This window comes from Staurois parvus, unplaced genomic scaffold (genome assembly GCF_062004578.1).
Source record: "Staurois parvus isolate SC_StPar_1 unplaced genomic scaffold, SC_StPar_1.0 ptg000204l, whole genome shotgun sequence".
In the NCBI taxonomy this organism is placed as follows: Eukaryota; Metazoa; Chordata; class Amphibia; order Anura; family Ranidae; genus Staurois; species Staurois parvus.
In genome coordinates, this window is record NW_028318000.1 from 4157864 (window position 1) to 4173263 (window position 15400).

General features: G+C 35.9%; 1 protein-coding gene across 4 annotated transcripts in view; it reads right to left on the reverse strand.

Annotated features, from left to right (window-relative positions):
• Positions 1–2817: 2817 nt before the first annotated feature.
• Positions 2818–15400, reverse strand: part of PCDH7 (protocadherin 7) — a 971513-nt gene continuing 958930 nt past the window's right edge. For 3 of the 4 annotated variants that reach the window (XM_089678383.1, XM_089678384.1, XM_089678382.1), the window contains exon 3: positions 2868–7502. In XM_089678383.1, the coding sequence (XP_089534509.1) occupies positions 7126–7502 (377 nt within the window). In that variant the 3' untranslated portion in view covers positions 2868–7125. Of the gene's footprint in view, positions 7503–15400 lie in introns of all 4 variants that reach the window. The other variant, XM_089678381.1, reaches the window with a different exon arrangement.

Consider the following 15400-nt stretch of genomic DNA (forward strand, 5'->3'; position numbering starts at 1 on the left):
GTACAGAATGGGGGAAAAAAACAAAAGCTTTAACAATACACAGTTATTAAGTAGAAGTGTTTAGCTATAAATAGGGTATTGTGTGCACTAGGGCACTATTTTGATCTGGTGACCAGTCATGCTCCCTTCAAATGGATAACACAGAAAAAAGACATAATTATGTGGGTGAACTGGTGGTTTTCTGTATTTTTGTTTTGTATGTGTATTTAGTTCCTTTAGCCCATGTTCACACTGGTGCAAATTGTCATGTGATTTGACAGTTCCAAATTGCATGACAAGTCATACCCAATTGTTGGCAATGGAACCATTCATATCACCGCGATTCATGAACAGCAAATATGAAAAAGGTTCCTGAACTACTTTTTGTCGATTTCATTTGGACTTTCATAGACTGCTGCTATATAAAGTCACAAGCTGCAATTAAATTGGCAGTGCAAATCACACTGAAGTGCGAGAAGTAATGCAATTTCAAAGCCGCACCAGTGTGAACCGAGGTTTAAGGAAAATTAGAGAATCAAATAATAACTATCTCAGTTTTAAATTTAAAGAGGAAAAAAATGGATTTCTGCTTATAACTACTAAAAGCAAAGTGGCTCTTTTTTACAGTAAAGCATTGGCTGGGTATTAAAATAGGAAACGTGGACACTGTCTGGACACACTTTTGCGCACAAAACAAGGGGGTAGCTTACAGAATATCTCACAGGGAGCCTAGGAAGGTCCAGTTTGGCAGTTAGACTGGCTGTGGATGATTAGTTTTTTTTTTTATTATTCAGCCAGTGGACTGCCAAATGAGTTAGATGAAGACATTCCTCTTGCTGAAACATTTTATTTTGAATTTCAGAATACATTGATCAAAAAAGTTTTCAAGCTGGTTCTTTTGACAGAAGTCAAACTATTGAAAGACTTCTGTCAAACATGCATGACCACATTTTGATCCATCTATAGCCAGCTTTACACATCTCAAAGGCTCCGGTTTTGCACCTTTTGGAGCCTCTAGGCTGCCCCAGACAATTTAAGAGCTGGGACACAAAGTCAGAGCGTTGTGACCTAGGAAGCAGATAGGATTCAGTCTACTGGAGAAAGGTTTGTGCCTCTTGAAAAACCTAGCATTTGTGTTGCTAACAAGTGCAAGGCTTGTGAACCCCGCTAGTCAGAACTGTAGTGTGTTTGTGTGGTTAGAGCCAAGACAAAGCTAGCTTTATGTTTTTCACATTTTGTTTTGTTGATGCACTGCAAAGCAACCATAAATACTGTCAAGAACATCACTAATAAATGCACCAATATTATAATCGGGGGTCCTCCCACGCTGCTATACAAGTCTATATGGGAGCAGCTAGCATCCAAACATCCCCTCAAGATGGATATAAACAATATTGACAGTATGATGCAGCGCTAAATATACAGCTGGCTGGTGGATATAACCACCCTATATATTGGATAATAGTAAGTAACATATAAACCATACAATACAATTTTCTATATATGGTGTTAGATCTAATCGGATCTGATTCGGTGATACACAAGTGATAATCAGTGCAGAGTAAGAGGTTCTATAGAACCTGTATAGGTGGTATAAATTTCCTTCCTGTCTCGGGATTGATTATAGCAGAAATGAACATGATTACAACCACAGTGAATTTAATGTTTTCAAAAAACAGTTACATTCCTGGAATGCTGAGATTGCTGTCATATTTGCTTGTGTCCTCAACCAAACTATAAAACCATCAAATGACTGGTGTCATAAATGATCACATGTACCGCAATGGCAGCTGCAGATCAAACAGAAGCAGCTTTCTTGGCTGTAAGGCCTCATTCACTCCAGTGTGCAGAGACGGCAGTTTTTCTGCACGTGACCTGCAAGGGCACAACAAAATCAATTATTTCTATGTGCCCTGTTCACACCACAACATTAGTATCACGCTCAGATTTTTCTGCACAGGAATCTGCAACATGTATAAAACTCAACAAAATCACAAATGAAAATTGATGCAAACTCGTGGCTCTGCAAGTGAAAAGTGTGTTGGTTTCCATCAGTTTTTCTGCACATATGGTGTGATGAGGCCTAAAGGATAGGGGGGTTTAATTCTGCTTTAAGACTCTCAGCAGATTGGCCTCTACAAATTTGGCAATGCTTAAAAATGCCTAAAAATGTCTACAAATAGAGAGCAACAGAGCATATGCAGAGCAGGGTGAGGCAGTGTATTACTGGATTTTAAACAGTATAGACACTTATTTTTATTGTTTTACATAGCTATACCTGCAAAAAGGGCCAACTTGAGGTGATCTAGCAGGACGTACAGCGAAGCTCCCATCTCCTGTAAAAAAAATTAAAGGTCAGCAGCTACAAAACTGTAGCTGCTGGCTTTTATAAAACAGCCACTCACCTGTTCCTCGATCCAGTGGTGGGCTCACCCTAGCCCACTGGGTGCCCACTGTGCATGTGTGAGCTTCGGTGCACATTGTGAATGGCCCAGCAGTCTTCTGGGACCTGTCAAATATCCCAGGAAACTGCAGAAGAAGGAGAACTTTTGCTTCTATTTGATGCTTTATTTACACTTTAAATGCAAGCCAGGAGAAAACTGTTTTTTTCTTGTGTTCTTGTGGACCCAAATAAATCCATGTAATTTTTCATAATCTAAACATAAGCATGGCCCTGGCTGCAACATGAAGTGAGCAATCACAGATTTTCTCTTTCTTTTTTGCTTTACAATGATTATAAAAAAGAGCTTTTAACCAAATGTCACAGGAATCTGCACAGTTTCTTTCAAATGGGCAATATTCTGGTAACACTCTCAGGGGAGGGAAAAAAGGAGACCGTTTTAAACATATTATATTTTAATCTGCAAAGACCAAAGGAAAGAAAATAGTCATGGCAAGCAATTTATTTACAGAAACTGTACAAAAGCAAATTAAATTATGTAAAATATTTCATAAATATAAGTGGACTAGCGTTTAATACATTTTGCTTGTTTAGCATAGCTGCGTGCATAGTGACTTATAATAAACATTACTAAATTGTTCTTTGCTTCACTATCAACATCCAAGTTGCAGAACAATAGTCAATGATTAATATTACAAACAGATCGTACCACATTGTATGCAAGTGTATTCATTTCTTTCAAGGAAAGTTATAGAATCAGATAATGATAACTATCCCAACTTAAAGCTGAAAGGAAAAAAAATTATTTCTGCTAATTACAACTCAAACCAATGTGGCTCTTTTTTTTGTTCTTGCTTTTGAACTGATTGGGCTTTTTATAAAGAAAAAAACATTTAAAAAAAACATATTTTTAAACCATGTTCCCTTTACTGCTAAAAAAAAAATATATATTCTCATCCTTTGTCTGAGTCTTGGGCAGCAAGCCAGCCAGTCCAGAATCATATTCAACACAATTAAATGCAGCTCTGAAGGAGCAACAGACGGTAAGATTGAGGTTACAGACTTTATATATTCATATTTACCTATATACACACATATAAATTAGTTAAGATATTATGCATAAATCTAGAAATGTCATGTAAAAAGGCATGCACAGTTCATTTGAAATCTTAACGTGATATTTATATGAATATTATACAAACAAGATGAAAGAGCAGTCAAACAAAACCGATGAAAAATAATAATAGATAATCAAAGAAAATGATATGATTACTTGACTTTGGATTTGTGTATTCATCATTATGTACAGTTAGAACACAAGCCCAAGTGTACATCATGTATTTCAACTATGTTCCTCCATATCAATGGTGTAAACCCCTCAGAGAAGAGACTAATTGTTTAGATTGGTCCATCATTAAGAAAGGAATTTTTTACACTTTTGGACATGATGTAGAAACTGTAGAAGATGTCAGAAAATAAAGGTTATGGAATGCAGAGAATTGGTAAAATAGGGATAAGCCCAGTACCCTTTATCTTCCAAATCTGACCACCATCTTACAATAATAACAGGAATAAAAGGCACGTTGCAGAATTTGCATTCACTCTTTTTATTGTTTCTTTTTTTTTTTACTATTTTTTTCCTTTTTTCTTTACTACAAAATCCTTTAAATATATGTAAAGGCAACATACAGAAACTATTCAAATTAAATCTAAAATTATTAAAAAAAGGAAATACTGCTCTCTTTATCATGCCAAGCCAAGTGAACAGAGTAATCAACATGTTATAGTATGAGGGTTACTTTATTGGTTGTTTGACTAGAAATGATGTGTACATACAAAGAGATTGTATTTTTTTTAATTCAATTTAGCTCTAACAAAATGTAATTGCATAAAATGTAGGCGTATTATAGAAGGTTGTCTTTTTTTTTTTCTAATGGAGTAAAAATTGCTGAATGACTTAAAGTTATAATCATCTATGTTTTTGATTTATGCCATTTTTTCTATTACAACTGTATTTTTTACTAAGCAAATAAAATATACTGGTAAAAAAAATTAGGTTTGCGTACAGTATGCTTAAATAATTGACTATGCAGACAGGAGATGCATGCAGTAAAACTCCATAGGTATTATACAAAAAGCATTTGATGAGTTTTTGTTTTCAACTAGTACTTACAAATTATACAATGTTTCATAACTTCAGTGATGTCAAGTTTTGGATCCACTTTTCCTATGCCTATCATACAATTAATGTGCATTTATGTTCATGTACGTATGCTCATGTTTTACGACTACCATGCACAAAACAAATGAAAACAAAATGGCTAAAGGGCCCCCAAAGAGAAACTAAAATGAAAGATATACACCTAAAATATTACAGATAATTATTAAATGAAGTACTGCATTAAATTTAGTTATAAAAATAACCTATTTAAACACAATTAAGTGTATATTTGCATAATAAAATCAGGGGAAATTATAACTATTATAATTCAATGCTTAACATTTACTTCCCTAAGTCTGAAATATGAACTATTTATTCTGCTACTATATAAAGTGTCACCTGAGAGACCTGTATCGATCAGTGTGGATAAATAGTGTTTGGCTTGCAGTCTCCTAGGTAATAGGAATGATCTGTACATTAGTAAATTTTGGCATGTCAGGTAAACCAAAGAGATCACTCCTGATCTGCCAAACATTGTCAAATAATCTTTGCTTCTTTTCCATTCTAGCAAATTACCTGTAAATCATAAAAGGCTCAATTCACAAAGCTAACACACCAGGGCAAGGATCATTATTTTTAAAAAAGTGACAGTTATTTTTAGCTGAGTCCAATGAGATTTGACAATTACAGTCACAGTAACGGAACACAGAGTGCATTAGACGAGTGTTAAAGCTTTATGAATCAAGCCTATTGCATGTTATTTCTCAACTTTCTGTCATAGACGAAAATTGTCTTTTTTTTTTGTTCTGAATGTTAAAAATGGCAACAATGTTAAAGGGTTTTTTTTAAAGTGGTTGTAATTCTCAGGCATGAAATATGAAAAAGCATATCCCTTTATAGTGTGTATTTGTCTCACTCCAGAGCACTAAATGTTATTTCTGTCTGCTGCCTTGATCCTCTGCAATAAGCATGAGTCACTTCTGATAGATTTTCCTGACACCAAGAGAAAAATGGTGACAGTGGGAGGACACAGGCTGTGACTGACAGCCTCAGCTCTGTTCCTCTGTGCTGTGGAAGGGGGTGTGTCCCTTGCCTCAAATCAGCTCTCAGAACTCTCTTCACTGCTATAACTTCAGCCTCCACCACCCCCTGCTTTTTCAGAGCCAGGAGATCATGTAGAAATTCTGCACTTTGAATGGATATAGAGGACAGATGGCTGAAGATAAACAGGTACAACTTATGTAGGAGGATTTGTTTCACCTCTATTACCCAAGACCAGTCACTTGACTGGTTACAGTAAGGGTTTACAACCACTTTAATAAGCTTTTTATTTTTACATTATTCTGTGAACTCCCATTGTTAGATTATTGTTCTTCTTTTACACCATGGTGGATAATCAGGTGCCCATTTTTGAAAATGAATATAATTTTTTTTTCATGGCTAAATCCTACTTAGTTTTCTCATTATAATGCAGCAAATTACATTCTTTGCTTGAAAACATATAATTCATTCATATGTATTTTGGTATCTGTACCTGCAGACTTATATATTAGGTTGCACTACCATATACTTTTATTGAAGGCCATGTGTTATATTTATTTGCTATTTCTCATATTAGCTCTTTAATCCAAAAACATACAGTTTATGCTCATGTTTACATATTGCATGGATTGTTCTTTTAATGCTGGTTTTACTCAAGAATGACAATGACCAAAAATGTCAATGACACTACTTATTACATCTTTCTGGTTCTGAACTAATTTTTTAACATGTTATTTGCACTACACAAATGAGACTACCATTTATTGGCTTAAAGCCTCTATGTCTTTTTAATTTTAATCAAACAGAGAGGTGCTTTTTGGAAAACAGTCTTTCCAAAGTGTGAAGTAATCCAGGTGAACACACAAGAGGAAACAAATGCAGTCAGAAAAGCACAACAGCCTGGGAGAAACCTTCAGTAGTTGACGTCAAGAAAGGTTCCTCTCAAAAACATTGTGCTTATTTTCTCTATGCTTTCTTACATATGGACCGATGCCCTACACACAAAGGACTAACTAGATTGTTTGTGTGTTCTGTTTCATATACATGACATTAGTAGTCAATATGGCTGTCCATCTGATGAAGCTTAATACAAACAATGAATATAATATGGAAAAGGCTCTTTTTAACATATGTTCTGTTCAGATATATCTTGATCATAGTCAACTAAGTTGTCAAAAATGGATCATTTCACAATCAGACACAATTAGAATGCTATGTTACATGCTTTTGCTTATGAATAACATCAGTGATCTGTGTTCTGTCAGTCCAGTTGCCATTAAAATCTCTTGCAACCATCAATCGAGTGAAAAGAATAGCAGTGGAAAGGCTAACACATGCAAGTAATAACAATGGTCTCTTTATATCACAATATTGTCAAGCAGACATGATAATGAAGTGCCTGATATGGAGGCAAACGTGGCAGGCAAAGCTTTTGTCTCTTTGGTGGCCCCCTCATATTTCTGTTATATTGTTGTAACTGTAAAGTTTTGACTTAATTCTTTGCTCGTCATATATATGAAAGAACCCTGCTGCTTCAAATAGCTCACAGGTAAACTTCTCTTCTAGTTAAAGTGTTGACGGGAGATGGCTTGTACTCCCCTGTTTGCTTAAGGGGAATATCCTCGGGATTGGCTTCTTCACCTTTACTGAATGTGGCTGCATTGAAGGTCTCATACGATGCCAACTTTTTGTTAAGTAGATTCCTGTTGCGATCGCCCATAAGTGAAACCTCTCCATTGGCCAGCTTTTCTTGGCTATCTCTTTCATCGACTGGCATGAATGTGGAAAGTTTTGGCTGGTTCTTCGGCTTCCTTTCAGGTGATGTACGAACTGGCATCCAGCAGGAGTCAGAGTGCCCATATTCATCACATTCCCTTGTGCATTTACCAGTTAAAGCTACATCCGGCAAAGGTCTTGAGTCTGAAACAAAAGAGAGACTTTTATTAATTCTAGAATTAAATCTATTTTTTAACTAAAGAAAAACAATACAAGACAGTGGTTTTATATATGATAACTAGATTGTAAAACTTGTTAACACTGTTTACAGAATTAAAATCATTTCTATAATTGCCTTTAAAATGTTAACATTTAGATGTGGCTGTGAGTCACACGATCTGTCAATTTAAATTTTGACCTTGAAATTTGTAAGGAATCATTGAAGTTGATTTGCTAAAGTTTAATTGCACTTCATTTTACAGTATGTTCACTTGGAATACCCATTTGGGATCAAGGAAGATCCCTACTGTTTTAATCTTTCTAAATCTATTTAGATATTTAAAGGGAAATGGGTGTTGAGTGAAGTTATCCCTTAAAATTCAAAACCAAAAATGTAACATATTGCAGCTTACCATCAATAGATGTGGTGGGTGCATTTGTTTTCCTTTTGTGGGGGCATTTTCCTCTCTGTTTTCATCTGGTAATCTGGCCAGAAAAATACCTCCTATGTTTGAGTGCCCCCACTCTGGATGAATGAGCACAGAGGGGACTGTTGGACAGCATCATTGTTAGTCTGGGAGGACTATCTGTATTAGCTACACTAACAAACTGAAGCCAAACTCCAGCTAACACTTTATAAGTCATTACAGCAAACAGAGTGCTATAGGCAGTGTCAGGGTGCATTGTCTTTCATTTTTTTTAAAATCAGTATTAAACCCAATAGCAAAAATTGAATATATTGCAGTTTACCAATCATTAGATGTGGTGGCTGAATCAGTTTTATTTTTTTAGGGTTTTTTTTCCTTCTGGTTATCTGGTGATCTGGCCAGTAACACACTTCCTATATTAGTGAGACAATGGATGAATGCGCACAAGGGGCACCTTTGGACAGCAGCCATGTCAGTCTGGGGGAGGAGAGTGTTATATATAGTAGAAGCTTTAAGTACACTAACAAACTGACGCCAAACTCCAGATAGCACTTTATAAGTAGTTACAGCAAACAAGTTTTTTTATTCCTTTTGGGATAAAGGTTTTACATAAATAAATCTAATCTTTGTAAGCACCCCTGTCAGTGTTGAATGGTTTGTCCTATGCCTGTAACTGCTACAACAGCAGAACACTGTGTTCTTTCAAAAAACAACAGACTTACTGGCCAGATCAACAGGTAAAAAAAAACTAATGCAGCCATCACATCTAATTGTTAAGCTGCAATATAATAAATATTTGCTTTTGGGTTTAATACCGCTTTAAATTAAGATAAATATGTAATGTGAGTAATATAGGAAATGCCATTGGTCATTGCTTACATCCTTCTGTACACAATTCCTGGAATTCATAAAGATTGGAGCACACAGGTTTTACAAAAGTGTCTTGCATGCGTTCTAAAAGTGGTGTTGCAATCGCCAAATTCATGTACCTGTCTAGAATTAGCACGCAATGCCACTTTTAGAGCACATTTCACTAAAATCTGTGTCTGTATGTCAAAAGAAAGTTGATCTTTATTAGCTCTACTTTTGTAAGATACAAACTGTTGGTATTTTATTTTGAATTTGCTACAGTCATTGGCAACAGTGTAATAGTGGCACAGTTAAGAACTGCCTGAACTTGACGCACAAGTCGCTGCCAGAAACAAGAGTGTCACAGAAGCTTCATGAATGTGACACAACACATTAACAAGAGGGATTAACACCAGAAAAGTGGTGCAGCAGCTTTATTGAATTCCCCCAATAACTGTAGCTCTTACTTATGGTCTGCCTTTAAGTCAGAACTAAAGTGCCCTAACAAAACATTACTAAGAAGTAGAATTTTTTGGCACAAGAGAAATGCAAAATCTCTTTTTCTTGGCTTCTGGTAGTTTTTGTCTGCTATACACACAGTACAATACAGTATACACCCCATTTCTATTCTCAGAGAGGTAATAGAATCCTGGACCCATAATCATGGAAAAACCACAGAGTCAGAGGTAGGTGTACCATAATACATAGGTATGCTGTGCACATTTGCACATTATGGCAAGCACTCATCCCCACCAATTACACTTTTACTTTAATACTTTAACAATCAGTGATGTAAAGCAAGTATGCAGATCAGAAATGTCAGTGGAAATTCAGAAGACCTTATCTGCATACCTTTACTTTAAGCAAGAGTTTCTGTTCAGCTATGAGGAGAGATTAGAGGAACTGAATTTATTCTCTCTTGAGAAGAGGAAATTAAGGGGGGAAATGATGAACATGTATAAATACATCAGTGGTTCATATAGTGAACTCGGTGTAGAGTTTTTCACCCTGAGGTCATCACAGAGGACAAGGGGGCACTCCTTATGTCTGGAGGAAAAGAAATTTAATCACCAAACATGGAAAGGTTTCTTCACAGTGAGAGCTGTGAAAATGTGGAATAGACTCCCTCAAGAGTTGGTTCTGGCCAGCTCAGTGGATTGCTTAAAAAAAGGCCTGGGTTCTTTCTTAGATACACAGAATATAACTGGATACTAACATTTATAGGTAAAGTTAATCCAGGGAATATCTGATATGCCTCTCGGGGGATCAGGAAGGATTTTTTTCCCCTGCAGGAGCAAATTGGATCATGCTTTGCTGGGTGTTTTTGCCTTCCTCTGGATCAACTGTGGGTAAAGGATTATAACTTTTTTTTTATGGTTGAAGTAGATGGACTTTTGTTTTTTTTCAGCCAGGCTAACTATGCAACTATGACAACCAAGCAACTAGAATTTTCATAAGCATAGAGGCCATAGCAATTTCCAGATTTCTTCTAATCTGCATTCTTGTCTTTCATTTATTAATACAAAAAGTGTTTTGAGAGGCACAAAAACCAGTATTAACTAACTGATACAAATCTGTTTGTTGTTGTGAAACACTATAAGATGACTCATACTGACTATTTAAAAATATAGAGATTTGTTGGTAATTTTTAAAAGTTTTGATGCACCACCCCTTTAGTTTCATGTAACATAGGTGTCATAATGCCTGGTAAAGATTTATTTCAACAACCTGAGAAAATCTATGGTGTACTATTTTGATAATTATTATTATTAAAATTTAAAAAAACTGACTTGCACAGTTCAAAATAATGATGTTGTAGTTTATTATTGATATATTTGGACCTACTGTATTCATAAAAATAACACCAATAATGATGTGCATATTGTAGTTATCCTATAAACCAATCACCTTTCATCATAACAGTGGAAGAAGATTGCTGTTTGTTCGTTGTACAATTTCTATATTTTGCTTTTTCTTCTCCATCAAATTACACATGTCCCCATTTATACATACTCATTTAGTTATAGAAGAAATAGAAATCACTGTGTTACACACTGATGTTACAAAGTCTTAAACTCAACTTGTCAAGCCTTTTAAACTTTCAAAAAATACAGCCTATGAATGGGCACCACAGCATCAAATACTTTAGGAATTTCACTTTGCTAATTCTTATTTTTCACTTTTATGACCCAAGCCACACCTCTTAAATCCAAGCCCATCCACCTTTTGGCTCTCTGTCCAAAAAGAACAATGTAAATGACCACTAAGGCTCTCTTACTGAACAAGCATTCAGTCTCAACCTTTGGGACTCTGACCTTTTGTATGGTGTTATAGCTCTATAAAGGCTCTTTCCTCATGAACATGTTAAATTAATTCCATTCCTTTAAATATTAATGAGGTTCTGGTTTGCGTTGAACCTGAGTTCAACCAACCAGCCATACCTGTATTTGGACAGTTTGCCTGCTTGATCCCTCGACTGATATTTGTAAACACATGTATGTTTGCCATCATGTGGTGATAGCACTACTGCTGCAAAATGATAGATAACTGGTTGGTTGTGAACCAACCTATCAGGGATCTTGGGTGATATGATTGACCAAATACGGTTATTTGGTTAATGATGCCATCCAGAATACCCAGCCATTTTGTGCACATACAGTACCCAGGTGGAGATGTGTCATTTGCAATGGGAGCATCATTCGGTCGCAGGGCAATATTATTAGATAGCAGGTCATCATGACAAACAAGGATCTACATCTCAGGTCTGCGATGAGTGAACATTGTCAGACAGTTGATTGTTGGGCAGTGGGTTGTTGTGGGGATGGTTCCCCATCAGTGATAAGAATCTACATTGATAGACTATTTTTGATATAAACCAGGAGAACTGTTTATTTTCTTCTTAACTAAAGAACTTTGTCAGGGTGTGGGTGTTTTTATTTACTTTCATTCCTTTTTAAGTGCGTAACATGGAGTACAATGTACCCCATACTCATTCCCCTGGGGGGGATATCTGGGGTTCTTTTATTTTAAACAGTCCTTCAAGATTTTAAGTCCCTCACAGAAAATCCTCACATTGATTTTGGGACACATGATGTGTAGCTAAACCCCTTGTCTCCATCAACAAGGTGCCATACCTACAAGGGGGAAGGTTATGATCCCCTCTTACAAGTTACCCTTCAAATCTTGGAAGCATGTTGCCTGTTCTGGTTTGTGGAGGGGGGGGGGGGCACTCACTGTCCTCCCTTTCCTGGCCATGCAGGCTCATTCCTACTTATACCAGCTGACTTCCAGCTCTCTAAGGTCCTCATCTTTGCCTTCTTTGGTGTTATCCTCTTCATTATGCTCTTGTATTCTCTTAAACATCTCCTCTCAAATTCTTCATCCTATTATTTTCACATCCCCTAGCAATCTAAGATGCTGGTTTCCTTTATCTGTCTCTGAAGCCTAATTTTCCTAGATATCTTAAATTCTTCATTAGTCCATGTTCTATTCTTTGCTCATCAACCTATCTCTAAAAAAAAATAAGAGCACATGACTGGAAGTGAAAAAAGGTGCTGTGTTTTGCTAAACACACACAGGGCAATCAGAGGATGGAAACAAAACCTTCTGCATCTGCTAACAACTTGTTACAAAGCAAAAAAAATAAAAAATACTTATCTCTGCAAACTTTGCAAACATAGTGTCATGTATACACAGGGTAATAAATGTTAATAAACCTGCAAATGTTCCAAAGGACAGTTGACCCAAAACAATTATACTTTCCCTTTAAATTATATTAAGGAATGAGCAGCTATAATGCCTGTTTACATTATAGTATGTCAGTAAGATAAAATATTTAAAGTTTAGTGTTCATTTATGATTTTACTAAGTATAAGAAGAAAGGGTATCTTTGAAAAGATGCTGTTTAAAATCATGTAACATTAAATTCTTTTTTGCAATTCCCTAAATACGATTCAGTATCATTCTACTGGAATATGCATTCTTTAGTAATTTACCATAATATATCATTTTAAAATTAATTTGAATGCAACATATTTTGACATTCTCTTTGAATTACATAATTTGTCATTAAAATGAACAAACTTTTCACATTAGTCACATTTGTAGCTAAAGAAGAACATTTTAATCAGGGAAATAAAAGTCTGTAGAAATAAAGAAACCAAATATTTCATGTTCCATACTGTTGATGGTAAAGTGCCCACAAATAAAGTGATTTTGATAGTTGATGACACTTTTCATATCTAACTGGTACAACATCACTCTGAATTTTAATACTCTTAAAGGATACTTTCACCTTTTTGGAACACATATGTAGGGTGGAACATGAAACATGTTCCAGCACCTTCAGAACCCCCCCCCCCCACTACCCCACCCTTGTGTCAGCGAGAAAGGGATCTTTGCCCCTCACTCGCTGTCATTATTTGAAAAAATATGTTTTGTTGAATGAAAAAAAGATATCTACACAAATGATGTTTGATGAAGGGAGCTCCCCTGCCATGCTATTGTATTCTGACTGCTCCCCTCATTAGAATACACAGATCAGCCTTCAAGTGTTGGTCTAATGCAGAACAAACAGCAATACACACGGACTGAAAGTTGGTTAGTTCCTGTTGAACCAGCCGATTTTCAGCCTGTGTATACCCTACATAACATAGGTTGATATTCAGTCTATGACTGAGTACTGTAAGCTAGAGAGTCCTAATCATTAATGCTTTGGTTATACATGTCTATACTTCTATGTTTCTATTGAGATGTGTAAAATAACTCGCTGCAACAGTGATATATAGTAAAATAAGGTTAGAATTAATAAAGTATAGGCTACACAAAATGTTTGTCAACATTTTAGCAAAATTAAACATTAAACATTATTTGTAAAATTAAACATTAAACATTTTCCCGTTTGCATGTTTCTGCAGCAGTGTCGTCTAACTAATCATCAATACGTCCCTTAACAATACCTTTACATTCTGCTGCAGCCCTGACTCCTGCAGTTTCTTTCCTCAATGATGGATAACAGAAATATTGACATTTGTCAGCACATCAATTCTTAGACCACTGCCACTTGGGAGTTCTACACAGCATGCAGAAAATACAACAAGAGAACACAAGTGTTCTTCACCATCATACAGCTATTCTTACTCTCTTACTTCTTAAAGCTATGGAAAGAGGATTTCTTTTCAAATAAAGGTGCATTTTTTAAAGTGCAATGCACATAACCTGTATTCTGTAGCTTAAATCCAGATTAAGTTCGCTCTTCCTGTAAAGAATTTCAAACATACTACTACTAAATTTTAATCCGTGGTATAACGATGTATGCTGGGGCTCAATAGCAGAGTCATTTCTTGGTCCTATGAATTTCCATTTTGCCTCCTTAGGCAATTAAAAACACAAAAAACAACAACATCAAAGGTTCCCCTCCTCTGTACACATGCACACACATGCACACATACATATACATATATATATATATATATATATATATATATATATATTTTTTTTTTTTTTAAATAAAAGAAAAATATTTCCCATCCTGGACACATGATCCAGCGAACAGTTAGTACAACAAGCATGCTTGCTCTCTTAAAGTAGAGTTCCACTCAAAAAAAAAAAAAAAAAAAAAAATATATATATATATATATATAATTTATTTTTTTTTTAAATAAAAGAAAAATATTTTCCATCCTGGACACATGATCCAGCAAACAGTTAGTACAACAAGCATGCTTGCTCTCTTAAAGTGGAGTTCCACTCAAAAAAAAAAAAAAAAATATATATATATATATATTTTTTTTTTTAAAAATAAAAAATATTTTCCATCCTGGGCACATGATCCAACAAACAGTTAGTACAACAAGCATGCTTGCTCTCTTAAAGTGGAGTTCCACTCATTTGCCTCCTCCCTCTCCCCACTGCCATAATTGGCACCATTTGGGGGGGAGCGGGTACTTGGTTCCCGCTCCCACTTCCAGCTCACTTTGTAGCAGCTCAATTTGCCGAGGCCCCCTCCTCCCTCCATCAGTCTCCTGGGAACTTTCACAGGTCCCAGGAGACAGCTGGGCCAATTAAGAGGCGCAGTGCGACTTTCGCATGCACAGTGGGCACCAAGATGTGAAGCTGCAAGCTGTTGAGGTGCCAGCACCATGTAGAAGAGAAGAGGAGAAGGAACGGGGCGGGCGAGAACATTGCTAGACTCTGGGACAGGTATGTTTGTGTTTATAAAAAGTCAGCAGCTGCAGTTTTTTAGCTGCTGACTTTTAATAAATACAAAAATGGCTGGAACTCCACTTTAAGACTCAAAGCAATAATTAGCTTTGTGATACAGTTACATGTCTGATTGTAATATAATACGCCAACAACAATACACAATATACTAGTACATTTAGTAAAATAATAACACCATTTGCAGAGATGCCACACTAGAACAACAGTTTTTAGGTTGAAAATTATGGGATGAGTTTGAAGTACAATGTCAATAAAGGGCATGACCTATTAGATTGTCACCAAACTATAAGAGATCATGCCATGATTATAGGCAACTCCTCTATTTAATGTGGTTCTAAAGCCTAAAGGTTTTTCACTTACATTCACTGCATTAAGGTAAAAAAA